At 44.6% G+C, this 20254-nt stretch overlaps 1 protein-coding gene across 1 annotated transcript in view; it reads right to left on the bottom strand.

Annotated features, from left to right (window-relative positions):
* nfasca (neurofascin homolog (chicken) a) overlaps positions 1-20254 on the bottom strand; it is a 225547-nt gene that overhangs the window by 74554 nt on the left and 130739 nt on the right. Inside the window, exons 4-10 of the mRNA XM_052035087.1 lie at positions 18088-18193; positions 15996-16192; positions 13644-13766; positions 12282-12452; positions 9268-9315; positions 1691-1802; positions 9-193 (exon numbers count right to left, since the gene is read on the bottom strand). Coding sequence (XP_051891047.1) covers positions 9-193; positions 1691-1802; positions 9268-9315; positions 12282-12452; positions 13644-13766; positions 15996-16192; positions 18088-18193 — 942 coding nt within the window. The remainder of the gene's footprint in view (positions 1-8; positions 194-1690; positions 1803-9267; positions 9316-12281; positions 12453-13643; positions 13767-15995; positions 16193-18087; positions 18194-20254) is intronic.

Below are 20254 nucleotides of genomic sequence, written 5' to 3'. Positions count from 1 at the left end.
GTCCGCACCTTTTACTCTCACTGTGATGGTGTGCCTAATGCTCCCCATTTTATTGGATGCCAGGCAGAAATACTCTCCCGAGTTCTCCTCAGAAACGTTCATGATCCTTAGTGTCTTGTTGAAGTTTTCCATTCGCACCTTTGGCCACGGCAGTTCACCACCTTTCTTGTACCAAACAATATCTGGTGTGGGCCTGAAAACAAGCAGAATTAACTGGAGATGGATTGAAGGGAACCTGGCTTAACCCTGGAGAATTCTTAAATTTGAAGAGTGTCAGGGGGTAGCTGTTGCACATCTGAGTCAGGTGTGAGAGTTTGTGTCCTCGAAAGAGGTCTGAGTGCAACAAAATGAGGCTGGAGGTGCTGTTTATTGGATGAAGCAGGTTTCCATTTCCAAGCTCGTTGCCTGAGCTGCTTAGGCCCCATTTCTTCCAATGACCCAGTCTACATGAGCGGGTGCGCCAAGCTTAAAACCTGTCCCTGTGATGGAAAAATCCTGGATGCGGTGTCTAGCTGTGCATCGCTTTTGGATGTCACTGGATGCACAGAGGACTTGAAGGAAAACTGTGGACCTTGTCATGCACGCAGGAAATCCCCGACTTCCTTGAGCAAAGGTTTACTCCAGAAATTTCATCAGCAATGCTCTGTGCAAGAGCATTTCTATGCCAACTAACATATCAGTTCTGATGGAAAGCCATGGACCTGAAATGCAAACACTGTTCCTCTCTCCACAGATGCTGCCTGACCTGCTGAATACTTGCAGCATTTTCTGTTTCATTTTAGTTTCCATTAGCCACAGTGTTTTGCTTTTAGTCTTTTTTTAAACCAACTGCAATTCCCCCTCCCCCTCCATACGTACATTGCAGGATACAAGCCCATCACCACCACAATCACCTGCTCAGAGTAACCAGAAATATGAATTAATTGTGAAAATCAAAATAAAAACTGCAGATTGTGGAAATCTAAAACAAAAATAGAAAATGTTGGAAATACTCAGCAGGTCAGACTGCACCTGTGGGAAGAGAAATGGAGATGATGTTTCAGGTTGAAGATCCTTTGTCAGAACTGGGAAGGAGAAAAAAGAACCTTGTTAAGCTGCAGAGAGGGTGGGCAATGGGGGATGTCTCTGACAGGGAAAAACTAGGGTGACCATGGGGATAAGTTGTAAACAAGGTTATCTAGTCTTCTGGACTCAATATTGAATTCTACAACTTCAAGAAACTTAATTTCTCTGTATCAGTGATGTTGGCTCTGCTTATTTCCCTTTTTCCCTTTTTTGTCCCTCTGGGTGTGGAGGACATACCCAGCTTGACCTGCCGGGCACATCTTCCTGCTCTGCATTTTGCAACTCCTACACTCACATTCTATGCTCTTTTGTCTACGTTCTCACTCTCCAACTGCGCCCATTTACTCACTGACCAGATAACCTTGTTTACTGTTTATTGCCACGATCACCCTGGTTTTACCCTATCAGAGGCATCCCTGTCCTCCCCCATTCTCCTTGCAACTTAAGAAGCTTCTTTTGTCTCCTTCTGATGAGGAATCTTCAAACTCTGTTTCTCTTCCTACAGGAGTTTCCAACCTGATGAGTGTTTCCATCATTATTTGTTTTCATTTTATATGAATGAATTTCAATCCCCGTACCCTGTCAATGATTTTAAAATACAATTAAGAGTCCTGGTTTTACATACACTCCTGATGCAATACATTCCAGTAATAGGTCTTCTTCTCGTAGAATGATTCTGCTGCTGGATGTCCCTACTGGCACCATGAACCTTGGAATCTGTTCTGTGACTGGTCGAGCTACAAACAGATAGAAACAGCTATAAGTTAAATTTGCAACAGGTAGAAACTCATTCAAGAAGGCTGCACAGATAATTATTAGCATGACTGCTGTTTAAATATGTGGAAGGTAAGTCAATTGCTCCAATTCTCATGTCAGATTTTTAAAATAAGTACATGGTCTGGGTTGCACACAGGGGTGTTTTTTAATGACATAAATGATATGTCTACATCTAAGTATCACAAAGTTGTGCATGTGGTACCCATTTCCCGTAAGACACACACTTACTTCCTATTATACTTTGGCATCTGTTCTGATCTTGAATCGTTAACATTAACTCTGTTTATCTTTCCGCAGATGCCGTTGGATAGAGTCATGGCACAGAAACAGGTCCACCAAGTCTGTGCCACACATTAAGCACCCATTTACACTAAATCCATTTTATTCTTCCCACATTCCCTGTAACTCACCCCAGATTCTACCATTCATCTACACACTCGGGGCAGTTTACAGTGATCAATTAAGTTGGTATATTGGTTTATTATTGTCACATATATCAAGGTACAGTGCAAAACTTTGTTTTGCATACCATGCATACAGATCATTTCATTACAACAGTGCATTGAGGTAGCACAAGGGAAAACAATAACAGAATGCAGGATGAAGTGTTACAGTTACAGAGAAAGTGCAGTGCTGGCAGACAATAAGGTGCAAGGCCATAATGAGGTAGATTGTGAGGTCAAGAGTCCATCTTAACATACTAGGAGACCGTTCAATAGCCTATAACAGCAGGATAGAAGCTGTCCTTGAGCCTGGTATATATAACCTACCAACTTGTACACCTTTGGGATGTGGGAGAAAATGGGAGAGCAGTCAGAGGAAACTCAAGTGGTCACAGGGAGATCATGCAAACTCCATGCAGAGGGTACCGGATGTCACAATCAAACCGGGATCTCTGGTGCTGTGAGGCTGCAGCACTACCAGCAGCACCGCTGCATCGCCCTTAGATTTGCTGAGTATTTCTAGCTTTTTCAGTTCTCACTTCAGCAAGTGCAGGGGAGATTTGACACTTTGTGGAAGGACAATATGACTCCTCATCTGCTGATACAGTGGGAATGTCAGCAGGATTCATAATTTAAAACAAAAATATCTGGAGGTGGTAATATAATCAAGCTTCATGTAAGAATAGAAGGGAACAATAACAGAGGACAAGTAGCAGTTAGCGCAACGCTATTACAGCGCCAGCCACCCGGGTTGAATTCCGGCCGCTGTCTGTAAGGAGTTTGTACGTTCTCCCCGTGTCTGCATAGGTTTCCTCTGCGTGCTCCCAGTTTCCTCCCACATCCCAAAGACGTACGGGTTAGGAAGCTGTGGGCATGCTATGTTGGTGCTGGAAGCGTGGCGACGCTTGCAGGTTGCCCCCAGAACACTATGCAAAAGATGCATTTCACTGTGTGTTTTGATGAACACGTGACTAATAAAGATAAAGATAACTTAAGTGGAAATAAATATTTGGGGAAAATCAAAGGATAGAAATTGAACTTGCTCAGATTAAATGGAAGAAAAAAGGGTAAATAGACTTGTGGTTTGGCTATGGCCCAAAAAGGCCCAAGGCACCTTAGAGCCAAAGAAAATCTTTTGAGATTTAGTCACTGTTGTAACATTGAAAACATTGCAGATAAAATTGTGCACAAGTATACCAAAAACAATAATATGTCGATATTATGAAGGAATTGGTACTGGGTGTCTTGAAAAACATTAAGGTCTCCAGGGCCTGGTGGAATCTATTCCAGGATACCAAGGGAGGAAAGGAAGTAGATTGCTGGGCCCTTAGCGGAGGTCTTTGTATCCCCTTTAGCCACAAGCGAGGTCCCAGAAGACTGGAGAATAGCCAACATTGTTCCTTTGTTTAAGATAGGCAACAGGGATAATCCAGGAAATTATAGGCTGGTGAACCTTACATTAGGGGTAGGGAAATTATCGAAGATTCTTAGGGATAGGATTTATTCTCATTTGGAAAAGCATTGACATACTAGGGAGAGTCAGCGTGGATTTGTGCGGGGGAGGTCACAAATTTGATTGAGGTTTTTGAGGAGCTTTTGAAGATGATTGATGAAGGTAGGGCAGTGGATGTTGTCAATGTGGACTTCAATAAGGAATCTGACAAGATCCCTCATGGTAGGTTGGTCCAGAAGATTAAGCCACATGGGATCCACAGTGAGTTGGCTTGGTCGTAAAAGAAACTGGAGGTCTATGACCAGTGGTGTTTCCACAAGGTTCAATGCTGGGATTTCTGCTGTTTGTAATATACATTAATGATTTAGATGAAAATGAAGCTGGTCTGATTAGCAAGTTTGCAAATGACATGAAGATCAGTGGAGTTGTGGATCATGAGGAAGATTGTCAAACAATACAGCAGAGGAAATTTGGGCAGAGAAATGGCAGATGGAGTTTAATCCGGATAAGAGTGAGGTGATGCATTTTGAGAGGCCAAAGGCAATAGGAAAGTATCCAGTAAATGGCAGGACCCTCAGGAACATTTAGGTCCAGGGGGTTGTTGGGATGCAGATGAATAGCTCTCTGAAAGTGGCAACACAAGTGGATAGGGCGATAAAGAAGTTTACAGCACGCTTGCCTTCATTGGTCGGGGTTTTGAGTATAAAAGTTGGCAAGTCATATTGCAGATGTATAAAACTTTGGTTAGACCACATTTGGACTATTGTGTGCCACACTATTAGAAGAATGTGGAGGCTTTGGAGAGGGTGCAGAAGATTCACCATAAGGAGAGGTTGGACAAAATTGGATTTTCTCTGGAGCATCAGAGGCTGAGGGGTGACGAGACAAATATATAGGGTACAGATTGGGTAGAGAGTCTTTTTTCCAGGATGGAAACGTCAAGTACTAGAGGGCATAGATTTAAGGTGAGATGGGGCAAGATATGTGAGATTTTTTTACAAAGAGTGTAGGTGCCTGGAACACACTGCCAGGGGAGGTGGTGGAAGCAGATATGACAACAATATTTTGAGAGGCAGTTAGACAGATATATGATCAGGCAGGGAAAAGGGGGGATATGGACTATGTACAGGCAGGTGGAAGTAGTTAGATTGGTATCACGGTCGGCACAGACATGGTGGGCTGAAGGGCCTGTTCCTGTTCTGTACCGGTCTATGTTCTAATACGATAACGACCACACAATGTGTTTTAGCAGTGTTGGGAGTGGGATAAATATAGGTCCCTTGGCGAAATATTGCCAAGTTATGTTTTATGCCCACTAGAAAGTGTGGACATAGATGAAACAAGTGACAAATACATTATATTTATATCTGTATCAGTTGTCTACCTGTGACATTGGCTCAGCTTTTTTGTTGATTTTTTTCCCCTCATTTTTTCCTCTGGGAGACCCCCCACTTCCCCACCCTCGCTGTGGCCCTTTCCCTGAATTATGGATTGCCCACAGAGTGCTTTCATGCCACTGTGCCATAGGCTCGGACATTTTGACATTTGGAAGGGAAACCCATCCAATCAGAAAATGAGCATCTGTGCCAGCCAAGCAACCCAGAGAATGGTTTATTGCTCTCCTCTTCACTTTTTCCCAGGGCAACAATGGCTAACATGAGGGGACATAATTTTAAGGTGATTGGAGGAAGGTATAAGGGGGATTTCAGGGGTAAGAGAGTGGTCGGTGCGTGGAACACCCTGCCTGCAGAAGTTGTGGAGGGTAGTTTAGGGACATTTAAGAGACTCTTAGATAGACACATGAATGATAGAGAAATAGGGACATTTAAGAGACTCTTAGATAGACACATGAATGATAGAGAAATAGGGAGCTATGTGGGAGGGAAGGGTTAGATAGATCTTAGAGCAGGATAAAACATTGGCACAACATCGTGGGCCAAAGGGCCGCCACTGTGCTGTAATGTTCTGTGCTCTGTGTGTTCTAAATGTGCAACAGCCCAACAGATCCATTAGCCAGACCACATCAAGAGAGGTCTGCATTTCCATCAAGCTCAGCACTGATCTGACAGTAAGTTCCATGCCTTCTTAAAGCTTAGTAACCAAATGGGTACAGTTCATTCATCCATAGCTCACATATGTATTCATTCTTTTATCCGGAGCTGGGTATTAATTGCTAGTCCACGATTTCCTTTCCTAGACCATTTCAGAGGGGTCTGGAGTCATATATTGGCTGGCTTGCGTAAGGTCAACAGATTTCAACCACTGAAGGACATTGGTCAACCAAATGGAGCTTTTACAATAATGCAGTGGTGTTGTGGTCACCATTACTCATTAACAGTTTTTTTTAAATGCCGCATTAAAACCAAATTTGCTAGTTGGTGGGACTTGAACTCAGGTCCCTGGATTACCAGTCAGGGAATTTAACCCCGTGCCACCACTGTCCCTTCATGTTATGTTAATTTTATTTTTTGTTGACTTGTGTTTGTCATGTTTGTAACGTACTGTGCTGGCTGCTGTTGCAAAAAGCTAATTTTCATGGCATTTATACCCTGGGTATGTATGCCTCTGACAATAAATTTGAATGAGCATTATCACGTTACTCACTTTAGGCCTAAAAATCAGCATAGACCATCTGGTCATTTAGTCATCACAGATCAGCCTGATTCAGGCTATCCAACATCCATTTTCTGTGGTGGTTTGCCAGTTTGTAATAGTGCGTGGACAATTAAATTATCAATTCCCCACCCTTGCCAAGGGGATCATTTATAATGTCTGTCTCCATGAGGTTTCTGCATTGGAATGTATGATCATGGGCAAAGCTACACACTGGATAAACACACTGTGTATTAGGGAGAGCTGATTACGTTTGGTCTTCAATTCACACTTAGGGTGGTTGGGCTTATGCTAAAGAATGGGTGAGTCATACTTTTTGGTAATGATAATGCACAGCTCAAGGGGATAAGTCGTGTTAAAAGATCAACATACTTGCTGATGTTACTATCGCATATGAATCTTGTAATGCAATTACAACAAAAAAAAGCACAGACAGTTGTGATGATACAACATGAGGTTAGTACTTTAGGTGAAGCTTCCTGTAGAAATCTCACATGGAAATTTGTATCTTCACTGCTCTGTGACTTTTCTCCTCTAGCTGTAGCTCTCTACAGGTGGACCACTGTCTGCCTCTCACACCAGACTTGTGTGCATTCACCTGTGCAATTGGCATGTCTCACCATGGAGGCAACACAACTACAAACACATCTGCTGGGTTTGGTGGAGATTTTGTCTTGGAAACAGAGGTGATGAAGGAAACTTTTCTTCACTCAACAAAATGCTGTGATCTGGAAGGTACGGCCTGCCTAAGAGGAGACTGTCTGGGGTGATGATGGAAGCAGATTCAATAATAACTCCCCAAAAAGGACATCTTTGAAAATGAAAATCTGAAGGGTTACTGGGGGAGGGGACAGGATGTACAGTTCTACCAAAGGGCCAGCAGAGGCATGATGTGGTGAATGGCTCTTTTGTGGTATATCATTCTATGAACCAAATAACTACAAGACATGCAACCCTTCTCATTGTGAATAGTTGATGATAATTGCATTGTCCTGGGAACAGGAGTAGATCTTTCACTCCCTTGAATTTGCATTTCATAACTTCAATTCCAGAATTGTCCAGAGTCTCCAGGAATTAATCTCCTGGGCACTGCTGTGGAAAAATTCAGGAGAAAAGTATTGAGGAATTGTGAGCGTATCTTTTTTCCATTTCCTCTGGACATTTGTTTTGTGGTAAATATATTGTGGTCTGGGAGAGTCTCGACTACAAGGTGGAGTTGGCAGAAAATTGTTACATTCAATGAGTTGGTGCTCAAAGCAGCACAAACGGGCACCCTGCTAACTTCCCGCAAGGCCTGGCTCTGACGTTTGGATTCTGCCCCCTGGTCCTAGCCTCGCCACCCAATGGAAATACGTTTCACTCCAACAACTTTATCACTTCCATTTCTCTTAGACACTGTGATCCTCACCCCTTAAGCTAAATTCTTGGGAATACAACGCCGGTTTGTACTGAAATTCTCTATGATTCTATGATATACTGTGATATGGGGGGTGTGTGTGTGTGTGTGTGTGTGTGTGTGTGTGTGTGTGTGTGTGTGTGTGTGTGTGTGTGTGTGTGTGTGTGTGTGTGTGTGTGTGTGCGTGCACGCACTTTGATTGGCTGGTAGTGTTGGCGGAAAGTTGGTACACCCAGTGTGACATGACACTCTGGTTTCTGGACCGCTCTGCTGGGGAGTCCAAGTGGACGCTGCTGGTTGCTTTGGTTTTGGAGACTAAATTGACAAAACACAGCTGGTAGAAGGGAAAGCCTTGGGGTGATCTAGTTGAACCATTTCCAAAGATGTTGATGGGTTTGTTCATTCCCTGCCATTGCCTCTAGTTGGGGGACTCCAGAGGAGGGCAGGACCTTCAGAGTTCAGCTGCTCAATGCTTCTTCACACCAAGAGTGCCAGAAGTTTGAAACGTTCTCCCCATAATCCAGTTTAGGCTGAGGGCAATTGGGTGGGGGGGGGGGGGGTCCAGTGAAAACTTCAAAGGTGGGATTAATGGTTTTGTCCCCAGGCAAGGCTAATAACATTGATGGAACCAAGGTAGCTAGATCGAGTTAAGGTGCAGATCAGCCATGATCCAGTGGAAAGGCAGAGAAGCCATAGGGTGATAAGTGTTCTGCTGGTTCTTGGTTTTCACCCAAGTCCAATGGCTCCATGACACAGGGTGATGGTAAAATTAACAGGTTCCACATCACCAGGCTGAAATTCTCTATGATTCTATGATATACTGTGATATGGGGTGTGTGTGTGTGTGCACGTGCGCGTGTGCGCTTTGATTGGCATAATATTTGTCGAATATTTGGCATGAAAATTCATCATAAGGACAGAATAAATACAGCCACATTCCCTCAAAGCATCAAACTCGTCCACAAATCTCATCACGGCTTGGGAGTGCTTGACTTCCACCAACAGTGGACCACATGCACCCCAGCCTCTCCTTTCATCCCTCAGTGACAGGTACTCAGTTCTCTGAGGCTAGAAACCTCTCCTTAAACCACATCATTTCATTGTCCTTTCTTCTTCACTCACATCCTCTTTTTTTTTTGGTGACATTGACCGACCTGATTCTTGCCACCACTGACCTTGGCTTTGGGACACCTTGCCCTGCTTCACTGCCGCACATGCAGAAAGTGGGATCAGTCTAGCAGTGGAATAATTTCAGTCCAATTCATACAAAGCTGCTCCATGGACATGCTGCTCCAGTGTCTGTGTCTGTGTCTGCTCCACAGACATTTCTGGTCCATTTCCACCTATGGACATGATGAAGTTACTAGACTCCCTTTTATTCTCTAGTGTTGCACATACTCCATCGAAAACTGAGTGCAGCTTTCACTTCAGAGTGAGACGTCAGGTTAAGACACAGGTTAAGCTGAGTAAGGGATTAGAGGGTTAGAACACAAAGTTCTCTCAAAGGTGCCATAACTCACCACCAGTTTCATTCAGAATAGTTGGCACTGATTCGTAATTGGTATCCACTGTAACAAACAAAATAACATGAGCTTGGAGAATCAGGAGAATAGCAGGAGAACTAGGGAAACTTGGGGGTGGGGGGGGGAAGAGGATGTGGGAGGAAAAAGACGAGGGAGAATCAAGAACAGAGGCGAAGCAAGGAAGAAAGGTGCGGAAGGGAAAATGGAAGGGCACGCCGAAAGGTAATAAGAAGATGGTATACAGAAGAAACAAGTGAGGATTGAAGAGGTTGAAGGCAACAGTAAATAAGCAGGCTGGTCACAGGAAAAATATCTGAGGGATGGAGGGAGAATTATATATATAAAAAAAGAATGTGAGACACATACACGCACTGGGAAAAGCACCTGTCCAGTGATACATTACTGATCAGTGAGCTGAAGATCAAATATCAAAACACACATTATATTAAAACTAAACAGGTTAGCATAATTAAAAACTTAAGGCAGCAGTGTGACTGAACAAGGCAGCATTATGAAAGAGCAAAAAGTGATCTGATGCTAGTGTAAATCTTTCCAGTGGGTTGGGAGAAGGTTGTGCAAAGGGGTCCTCCTCTATCAATTAGAATATAAGGAATTCCTGAAGGAAACTTGAGGAATGTGCAACTCCATAGGTGGATCATTTCAGAAGGAGTTGGATGTTAGAGGTACTGATATGAGAGCTTTTTATTATTGGAAAAACCCAAGATGGAAATAGGAAAGCTCCCAAACAATCATGTTTTTACTTTATTTTTTTAATTAATTTTTCAGCTGCCTACTTTGTGGTTCTGAAGTATGTGGCCCACCATTGGGGTACTGTTCCATGGGCATGGCACTTTCTGACAACCAGCTAAAACAAGCCTGCTCGTTGGCAATGGTGAGCATCCTAGCTAAAGCTGAGAACACCCTCACCAAGCCTTCCAAGGGTCACTGGGTAGCAGTCCAGCTGAGAACTCTCATTGTGATTTTATTCCCTGCTCCTTCGGATTGGTTCAGTGTCAAAATAGGTTCTGAATCTCCAGCGTTCTCTGTGTGGAGCTTGCATGTTCTACCTTTGATCACGTGTGTTTCCTCCGGGTGTTCCAGATTCCTCACACATCTCAAAGAAGTGAGGGTTGATAGATTCGTTAAGCACTGTAAATTGCCCCTTGCGTAGGTAAGTGGTAGAATTGGGAATGTGTGAGAATACATTATGGGGAAAATTGGAGAGAGAATGAGATTGCTCTGTATGTGGGCAAAGACTCAATGGGGGAAGTGACCTTCATCTATGTCCCAAGTAAAAATGGAAACAGAGATTTCAAGCAATGATCAAAGATGTGACTTTGTTGATATGTAATCATCTCCGTCACCTTACCAACTAGTTCTGTGGGTGGGATGCGGGCTGTGATTGGCAGACGAGTAAAGGTTAATACAGCACACAAAGAGGCCACTCTGCCCCACTGTGTCTGTGCCAGCTCTTTGAAAGATCCATCACATTAATCACACTCGCCCGGAATTTTCCAACAGTGTTATAAGTTTTTCTCCATCAAGGGTTGTCCAGTTCCCTTTCAAATGACTTTGTTGAATCTGCTTCCATCTCCCCATCAGGCAGAGCATGACAGCTTACTGTGTAAAGCACATTTTCTGTCTTTTGTTCCAAGGTCAATTACCTGATACTCATGCCCTTTAGTTACTGAACCTCTTCTGTTGGAAACTAAAGTTCTCTTCCCTATCAAAATCCAAATCTCCTTCAACCTTTACTGCTCCATGGTGAGCAATCACGGTTTTTTTCAGACCTGCCATGAAACTGAGGCCCCACATTCCTGGTACTCTCTTCGTAAATGTCCCCTGCACCTTCTCCAACACATCCTTTGAGCACTTCTTCAGTCAAGATGTAAACTCTCTTAAAATAGTTATCAGCACAAGATACAGAAGACTCTTGCATGAAATCTGGAATTATATCTATTCTTGCAGTACGGTCTAAAATTGAGAGGCCTAAATATGGTTTATGAGGGTTGGCCAATTCCCCTGCCGAAAGCATAGTCCAGGAGCGCTTGGCGTTGCTTACAGGAGCTGGTGGGCTGTGGGTTCATGCAGGGTGCCCCAAGCTACAGTAAAGCATGCTTAATCCGGCATGCTCGGGACACTGGTGGTGCCGGACTAGCAGATATTCTGGATTATCGTATGTTTATTTTATTTATAGTCCAGTCCACTTCTAGTTCGCTTTTTTTTAAAAGATGTCACACAGTAATATTTCAGTGAAGCCAGTAAGTTGCAAGGAAGCACGGGAAACAGAACTGGGTGAGTTAAAGTGAGTGCAAGAGCCGAGGCCCCAATGAGTGGAGAGGGAGTGGGAACCAGGGTCCCAGTGAGTGGACAACGGAGTGGGAAATAGGGCCCCCGTGACTGAACAAAGAATGGGAACCGGTATCCTGGCAAGTGGGCAGGAAGTGGAAACCAGGACGCTGGGGAGGGAATGGGGAGCGGGAATTCCAGAGAGTGGATAGGGTATGTGGAAACTGGGATCCTGGCGAGTAGGCAGGGAGTGGAAACCAGGGCCGTGGGGAGGGACTGGGGAGCGGGAACTCCAGGGAGTGGACGGGGTACGTGGAAACGAGGCTAGTGCATAGGGACCGTGTATATTATAGGCATAGCCTCCAGCAGTGGAGATGGCAGTAACTGACTGAGGAATGTCCACACAGCAGAATTATATCTCTGGGCAACGCAGGGAGCTCATTTGAGCAATGCTCTGGGGCAGGAGATGAGGGTTGCAGAGAGAAGTAGGATCAAATCGGAATGGAAAGGTTTAGGTTGCTGAGATATCTGTCCAGTAAGGTACTCAGTACTTCCACCTCTTGCCGCTCCCGTCCAACACTGGATGGCTGGCTTTGGATTTCTTAACATTGCAATCTGTAGGTTGCAACTGAAAGCAAATGAATTCCATCATAAAACCCTGATCGCAACCGCTCTGCTGCCTGCACAGGGATGAAAACCATTACAGGAGGATTGATACTCACTGGTCAGCACTTTGATGGTGATGGGGTTCTTCTGCTGGATGGTTTGAGTGAAGGGGAAGCGGGCATTGCAGATATAATCAAAGCGAGCATCGCTGCGCTTCACGTTGGAGAAGTAGAGATCCCCGTTCAGAGCCTGAGAGACCCGTGTATCCTGAGGGATCAAATCCATATCTGAAAACAAGCAGATTGTTGCTCAGCAGGGCCAGTCCATTGGTTTTTCTCTGCCTCACGTCTCAATCCCCTCTGTACCACCCTTCCTACAAACTCTTAATCAAAATAACACAGGTCTATGAATTTTCCACCTCTATATTTCCAACTATTTTTAAACACATGTTATTCCTGGATTATGGTTGACATGTCCACAGAAAATTCTTTGAATAAAGTTATTTTTCCTCACCTTGTACCTCCACTCACTCCCTGCCTTGTTCTTATCTCCCCTACCCCCACCTCTTCTCCCTTCACCCCACACAATCTGCCCCCAGGGTAGTACTAGACAGTCACTTTAGTGCTTAGTGACTTGCTACATAATCTGTGGGCTCTACACACTGCACTCACAAACATATTCTTGTGTTCACTTTGTGTCCCACACATTACTCAAACCAACATACTCTGGAGCCCTTACCCCCCACGTCTACCTTTTTTATGTACTTTAATCCATCAGTGCCCATCTCTTTATGTCCTCTGAATTTATACACTTGACGTGCTGATTTTCCTTCTTTTTCTCCTCTTCCTCAGGAAGTTGACTGACATTGAGGGAACAAGAGAGAGGGAGGAAGTGGAAGCAAAGAGGGCAAAAGAGAAAGGGAGAGGCTAATTTGAAGAGGCAAAGGGAAAGAAAATGAGTGAGGGTGAGGAATATGATGGTGGAGGGAGGGAGCAAAAAAGTGATGGGGAGTAGGGTGCAGAGAAGGAAAGAAAGCTTGAGCGAGAAAGGATGATTAAAGAGATTGTGATAGCTTATAGAGCAAAAAAAGGGAGAGGGAGGAATAAAGAGAGTTAAGGAGGGGCAGGAGAGTGCAAGGAAAGTTTATTAAGGGAGAGAGTGGAGGGAGTAGAGGGCAAACTCAAAGAGGAGGTGACAAAGGGGTGAAAGTGACCTTTGTAACCCGTGCCAAGATGAAAGCAAGTTTTGCACAGGGGCCAGGAAGAAAATTAGATGTGGTGTCGAGTAGACTTATTAGAGGTGCTCTCAGGAAGACGAGTGTGAAAGTGGGAGAGAGCGATAGGACAAGAAAGTTCCTGGGAAAGTTCCCACACCATCCTTTACACTAGGCCACAAGGGACAACCTGAAAATTGCTTCTGGGCAAACGTTCCACATTAACATGAATATAAAAGTCCAAATTTGACTGAGCAAAACTTACTGCTGTTCATCCAGAAGATGACAGGAGGTGGGAGTCCAGGGGGTGGTTGGCAGGGAAGAACCACGGGTGCTCCTTCCTGAACTACGATCGGCTCCACGTTCCCCCTCCTCCACAGGGGGGCCTCTGTACATCAAAGTCACAAAGAGGTTGTCAGTGAAAAGGGCTCAGTATATCCCAGCCAGAAACAAGTAGCAGTGGCTTTAAACAAGCTGTGGACTTAGGCAGGCATTCAAACACCTCCCTGCCAAAGCTTTCTTCCCTACCAGAACTTATTCAGCTTTGAAATATGTCTCCTGTTACATCCTATAAACTAGTTGGACAGGGATAGGTGCGAATATTTCCCTACCAGAACATATTCAGCTTTGAAACCTGTCTCCTGTTACATCCTATAAACTAGTTGGACAGGAATAGGTGAGGATATTAGTTTGTCTGCAGCGGTGGGGTGGGATTGGGTGAAAGAAATCAAATGGATGTTAATCAAGCCATTACACTGTCTCAGAAGAACCAGGACTTCTCCTGTTCCTTTGTAACATACCAAGATGGTCACTACATAGAAGCCTGCAGGGTTAGTCAAGAGGAGTCGCATTAATTATACATGTGGAGCGTGGATGTCATGTCATGTGAAGCACGAGCATGTGTCTTGACATCAAAGGAGAAAGCAGTGGAACGGCTAAGAAGGGACTCTTTAGGGGAGGCGCTCACAGGACAATTGGAAGGCAAGTGGCTACAGCAGCCAAATTTGGGTCTGCAAGAAACCAGGCTGTGTAGGTTTACTTTTGGAACGTGAGTAAGAAACTTCAGAAACAAAATCAGATTTATTATCACCGTCTTATAACATGAAATTTGTTGTTTTGCAGCAGCAGGACGGTGCAAAGACATAAAATTATTATAAATTATAAAATAAATAAATTGTGCAAATAAAAAGGAATAACGAGGTAATGTTCATGGGTTCATGGACCGTTCAGATATCTGATGACAGAGGAGAAGAAGTTGTTTCTGAATTGTTGAGTGTGGGTCTTCAGGCTCCTGTACCTCCTCCCTGATGGTAGTAACGAGAAGAGGGCATGTCCCGGATGGTGCGGGTCCTTGGTGGTGGATGTCACCTTCTTGAGGCACCGCCTCTTGAAGATGTCCTCCCTGAGCCATGAGGAATCGATGAAAGAGAATCCTCACACACGCACGTGTGAAGAAGCTGAAGGAGGAAAGGAAGTAAAGCTAACTGCAGGAGCGCAGTACGGGAGGGAAAACAAAATCCCACAAGATGAGCAGCTGCATATCAAAGGGTGTTTCAATGTCCTTGTACTACACTGGTGTAGTACAATTCCTACACAACATCTGTAGGAATTTCAAGCTTTGTCTTTTCTCCAGACAGGGTGAGACAGTTAATGGAAATCTTGAGCAAGGTGACATGACACAAAGAGGTTTTGAGGAGGGTTTTCTGCTGGCCCATGTACATTCTTAGGCGTCTGAGAAGATTTGGCTTGTCCATGAGGATTCTCTCAAATTTCTACAGAGGTGCTACTAGAAAGTATACTGAGGGGTTGCATCTCAGCCTGGTGTGGCAACTGCTCTGGGCAGAGGGAACCTGCAGAGAGTGGTAAACACTCCCCAATCCATCACAGGCTTGTCACTTCCTTCCGTTCAATCCATCTTCACGGTGCGTTGCGTCAGGGAGGCTGATAGTATCGTCAAGGATACCTGCCACCCTGGACATTCCCTTTTCTCTCTTCTACCTCCTGGGAGAAGATGCAGGAGCTTGAAAGCCCGGACGACCAGACTCAAGAACAGCTTCTTCCCCAGTGTTATCAGAGTTCTGAACTAATCCCCTCTTTCACATCCCCTACCCGGTGGTACTGCCACATTCCCAGTCTCTTATTTTCCAGTTCTTTTGGTTATTCTGTTATTGTCACCTCAGCATTTCTTTCTGCACTACTTCAGATTGCACTGCTATCTTTGCACCATTCTGTTGTTTTGCGCTTGTTGCTGTGTTTATCGTTGTATTTATTATTACCATATAGACTGTTTACACTGTAAGCTTCACGTGAGCAAGGAATTTCATTGCACCCTGGTGTATATGACAATAAACTAAACTAACTAAAAGGGTGTAGGTCAATACTCTACCACATTACGGTCATGCATGGGCTTCCCTGACTCTTTCTAAACCTGGTTTCTTTCTTTTTTCTTCAACATAAATTTTCTGAGATCTGAGCACTATTGCCATGCCAACAATTATTGTGCAGGAGTGTAATGCTTCAATATATATTGTTTACGTGTGCAACTGAAGTCAAACTACCACTGCAGTGGCAGTTTCTAACTGTACCCCAAGTAGTTTGAGACACAGTCCAAACTTACTGGAAACTTGGAGGTGTATTTTGTTGGAGAGCGCAGTGCCATGGTCATTTCTGGCTGAGCACTGATACTCGCCCTCATAGTCCTCTGCCCGGCCACTGTATCGGAAGTCCATGGTCAGAGTCCCTGACCGTGATCTCATCGACACTCTGGAATCTTTGGCAACGTTGAAGAACTTTCCATTGCGAGTCCACGAGAATCTGTGGAAACACAGTCGGCCAGTCAGGCTACCCTGAACAAGGACACTCAAGGCAAAATGAGTTTTTTTGCTCGAAATTATTTGTAAACATAATTTTATAAATGACTCATTCCATCATTACGATTATCTCTTAGGGACCCCTGCCAATACTCAGAGACACTCCAGAGAGCTAATAATTGACCCATTTCTGGGGACCTCCATGAAAATAATGGTAGATTACACTAATGTCATTTTGGATTATACTTCCAACTCGTGGGAACAGGATTTGAACCTACAATCTTTGCCTCAGGACAAAAGTTACGACACAGACTAACAACAAACTGTAAATGGCCCACAGAAGTTGCAATGGAGTGGAAATGCACCCATCACACCATCCAGGAAACATGATTAAAATCAACAGAGATAAAAAAAACCATGAATGGATACTTGGAGCCAAGGAGTGAGGAGGAGCAAACAGTGATTTTCCTGCCAGGAATACATCATATCAGGAGTCATTCATATCCCTTACATGATGAGAAGTAAGCTCTGGTCTGTGTGAAAGGGGCAGCTGGGTCACATCAAGAGGCAATTTGTGAGCATATTATGACAGCTGCTAAACTGGGAGCACGTTAATGTTGTAACTATAAAAGCAATGGACTCTTTTTATTTCTCCTGCTGCGGAGGTCGCAGGTCTGCTGACATAAACCCCTTCATGCGGTTGAGGGCAAGGTGAGAGAGAGGGGCAGAGGGCTGGAGCAGTGGAGTCACACCAACCTGGACCGCAATCTAAAAGGGACTTCTGTAATGTGGAAACTGGGATTGTTCTCCTTGGAATATTTAAAAAGACTCTCACAGGATGCAAATTTTTAAAAAAAACTGCAGGAAATCTGAAATAAAAACAGAAATGCTCAGCAGGTTGGGCAACAACTGTGAAAAGAGAAACCAAGTTAATATCTTCATCGAGCTATTGTGCAGCATGGAAACAGGCCCTTTGGCCCAACCAAGCACTCATTTACACTAATCCTATATCAATCCCATTTTATATTACCCCCACAGCCCCTAAATTCTACCACTCGCCTATATACTAGGGGCAATTGACAGTGGCCAATTAATCTACCAATCCACACATCCTTAGGATGTGGGAGAAACTGGAGCACCCAGAGGAAACCCACACAGTCACAGGGGAATATGCAAACCCCACACCAACAGCACTGTGAGTGTCCCTACTAGCTGCGCCATTGTTCCATCTGTGTTTCAAGATATTTCTCTTCCCACAGCTGCTGCTGGACCCACTGAGTGCTTCAAGCATTTTCTGTTTCTTATCTCAAACTGTCAGGATGTTCCAATGGATTACAAAGAGTTTATGCTGGCAGGATGCTTGTTGACCAGATGACACAGACTTAGAATAATTAGTAAAGACATCGGAGAGGAGATTTTCATTAATGCAGCATATGGTTACAATCTTGAACACACTGCCTGAAAGGGGTCGATGCAGATTTAACCTCCTGGAGAAGACTGAGCACAGAATTGAAAAATTAAAATTGCAGAGGTCCTATTTGTGTATTTTGTACAAGGAACTGAGAAGGGGTTAAGGGACCTCACCACGTCCCTCTATGCGACATGATTTTCCAACACATTCAGGTGGTGAATAGAACCAATCAGGTTGCTCCCCGAGGAGTGAGCAGAGACTCAGTGGACCAGTCGAGTCGTCTCCTCTGTCATTATAAATCACAGTTAGTCTGTAATACCAGTTTCTAACAGTGGAGGGCAATAAAGTTCTATAGTTGCTCACAAGTGGCCTCTAGTCATGAAACCTGTTTACTACAGGGCTCTGGGCAATCCCACCCATAGTCCAAGCCCTCCTGACTCCATCCTGCCCAGTCATGCTCCGATCACTGCCTGCAAGTTGTTACGTACACAGGTGTTGGGTTCCCTTTGCCTTCACATTCGATCACAACGTTATCCCGTGGATCTACAATGTAATCCTTTGGAGACTGCTTGGTGATGGTTGGAGGCTGGGCCACTGCAAGAAACAAGTTAGAGGAAAAAGAACCGGAAGATTATTAACATGCCACAAAGTGCAGTACAAAGAGAACAACAGACTAACCTTCTTCCCCTGCCTCAACACCTGGTATGGCAAGCTCCATCTCTGTGATTTTTTATGCAAAGTTCCTACTGCTATATTAACCTTATTCTTCAGAGTGTGGGACTAACCCTGCTCTCTCGTAAGGTGTTTTAAGAGTCAGAAATATTCCTCGCCTTGATGGCTGGTGTTGGCCAGCATTAAGGGATACTGAGTGAGAATAATGGGAAGCCAGGCACTGAATGCCTCTGCAGGGTGTCGACTGTCTATTCTGGACAAAGAGCGCCTCCTAAGGAACACAAGAGATCTGTAGATGCTGGAATCTGGAGCAAAAAACAAACTGCTGGAGGAACTCAGTGGGTCAGTCAGCATCTGTGGAGGGAAATGGACAGCTGGTGTTTCAGGTCAACACACTTCATCTGAGTCCTGATGCAGGGTCCCGACCCGAAGCGTTGACAATTCCTTTCGGCCCACAGATGCTGCTCGACCCACTTTGTTCCTCCAGCAGATTGTTTGTTGCTCCAGATTCCAGCCTCTGTGGTCTCTTGTGTCCCCTTATATCTTGGCTGAAAATGTAGTGGGGAGATATCTCGTCTCTACTCTTTCAGTGCAGATGAAGGGTCTCGAACTGAAATATCGACTGTCCATTCCCCTCCATAAATGCTGCCTGACCCACTGAACTCCTCCAGCAGTTTGACTTTTGCATTCTGGGGGACTGAGTGAGTCCTCGGGAATCAAGTGCTTCTGGAAGTGAAGTGTCTCCTTGGGGAATCAAAGTCTTCTGGACATAGAGTACCCCCTCAAGGGATCAAGTGCCTCATTGGGATTGAGGGCATCTGGGAAAGAAATACCTTGGAGAGACTGAGTTCTTCTGAATATAGACTGAACTCTCAGGGAAAGGAGCATCACCTCAAAGGCTGGATTGCCTCTTCTGGGCATGGGATGTCTCCTTGGTGCATTGAATGTTGTGATTGTACAAGACGTTGGTGAGGCCACACTTAGAGTATTGTGTTCAGTTTTGGTCACTCTGTTATAGGAAGGATGTGATTAAATTGGAAAGAGTGCAAAAGAAGATTTACAAGGATGTTGCCAGGACTCGAAGGACTGAGTTATAGGGAGAGGTTGGACAGTCTGGGCCTTTACTCCTTGGAGAATAAGAAACTGAGGTGTGATCTCATAGACGTGTATAAAATCATGAGAGGCGTCGATAGGGTGAGCAGTCCTTTTTTCCAGGGTTGGGGGATTGAAAACTAGAGGACATAGTTTTAAGGTTAGAGGTGAAAGGTGTGATAAGAACCTGAGGGGCAATTTTATACACAGCAGGTGGTAGATATGTGGAACCAGCTGCCAGAGGGAGTGGGTGAGGCAGGTACACTAGATACATTTAAGAAGTATGTGGACAGGTATATGGATGACAAGAGTTTAGAGAGATACAGGCCACGTGCTGGAAAATGGGATTAGCTTGCATATATATCTTGGTCAACAGAGCAAGTATGGGCCGAAGGGCCTTTTTCCGTGCTGTACAACTCGATGATTCTATGAATGCCTCCTTGTGGGATCAAGCTCTTCCGGACAGACCGTGCCTTCTCTGGTGCCTCAACGGGGATGGGGCCCCTCCTCAGAGGGTGGAGTGGCTCCGCTGCAAAACTGCCCAGTTAGCCACATTTACTGCTGGTGCATTTCAGATGACCACTCATCTGAGATGTCGAAAGGCAACTGGGACTGTGTAAGTGACTCCTCGAGAGTCAGCATCTTCAGGAGAGAAGAGGATGAGGAGAAGAGAAGGAGGAAGAGGAGGCGAGGGAAAGGATGATATATAAAAAAAGAGAGGAGGGAGGAGAAATCAAATTTGTCCTCTCCTTTTATAAATGTAAGCAGAAAAAGAAATGATGATGTTAACTATTGAAAGATGCATGTTCTCTGTGACCCTGTTCTTTCACACACTAATGGGGAGATGTAGATCCCGAGACAGTGACAAGTGGGGTTAAATATTAAGCTCTC

The sequence above is a fragment of the Pristis pectinata genome, chromosome 20 (genome assembly GCF_009764475.1).
Source record: "Pristis pectinata isolate sPriPec2 chromosome 20, sPriPec2.1.pri, whole genome shotgun sequence".
Classification (NCBI taxonomy): domain Eukaryota; kingdom Metazoa; phylum Chordata; class Chondrichthyes; order Rhinopristiformes; family Pristidae; genus Pristis; species Pristis pectinata.
This window is presented reverse-complemented; position numbering and strand designations above follow the sequence as displayed.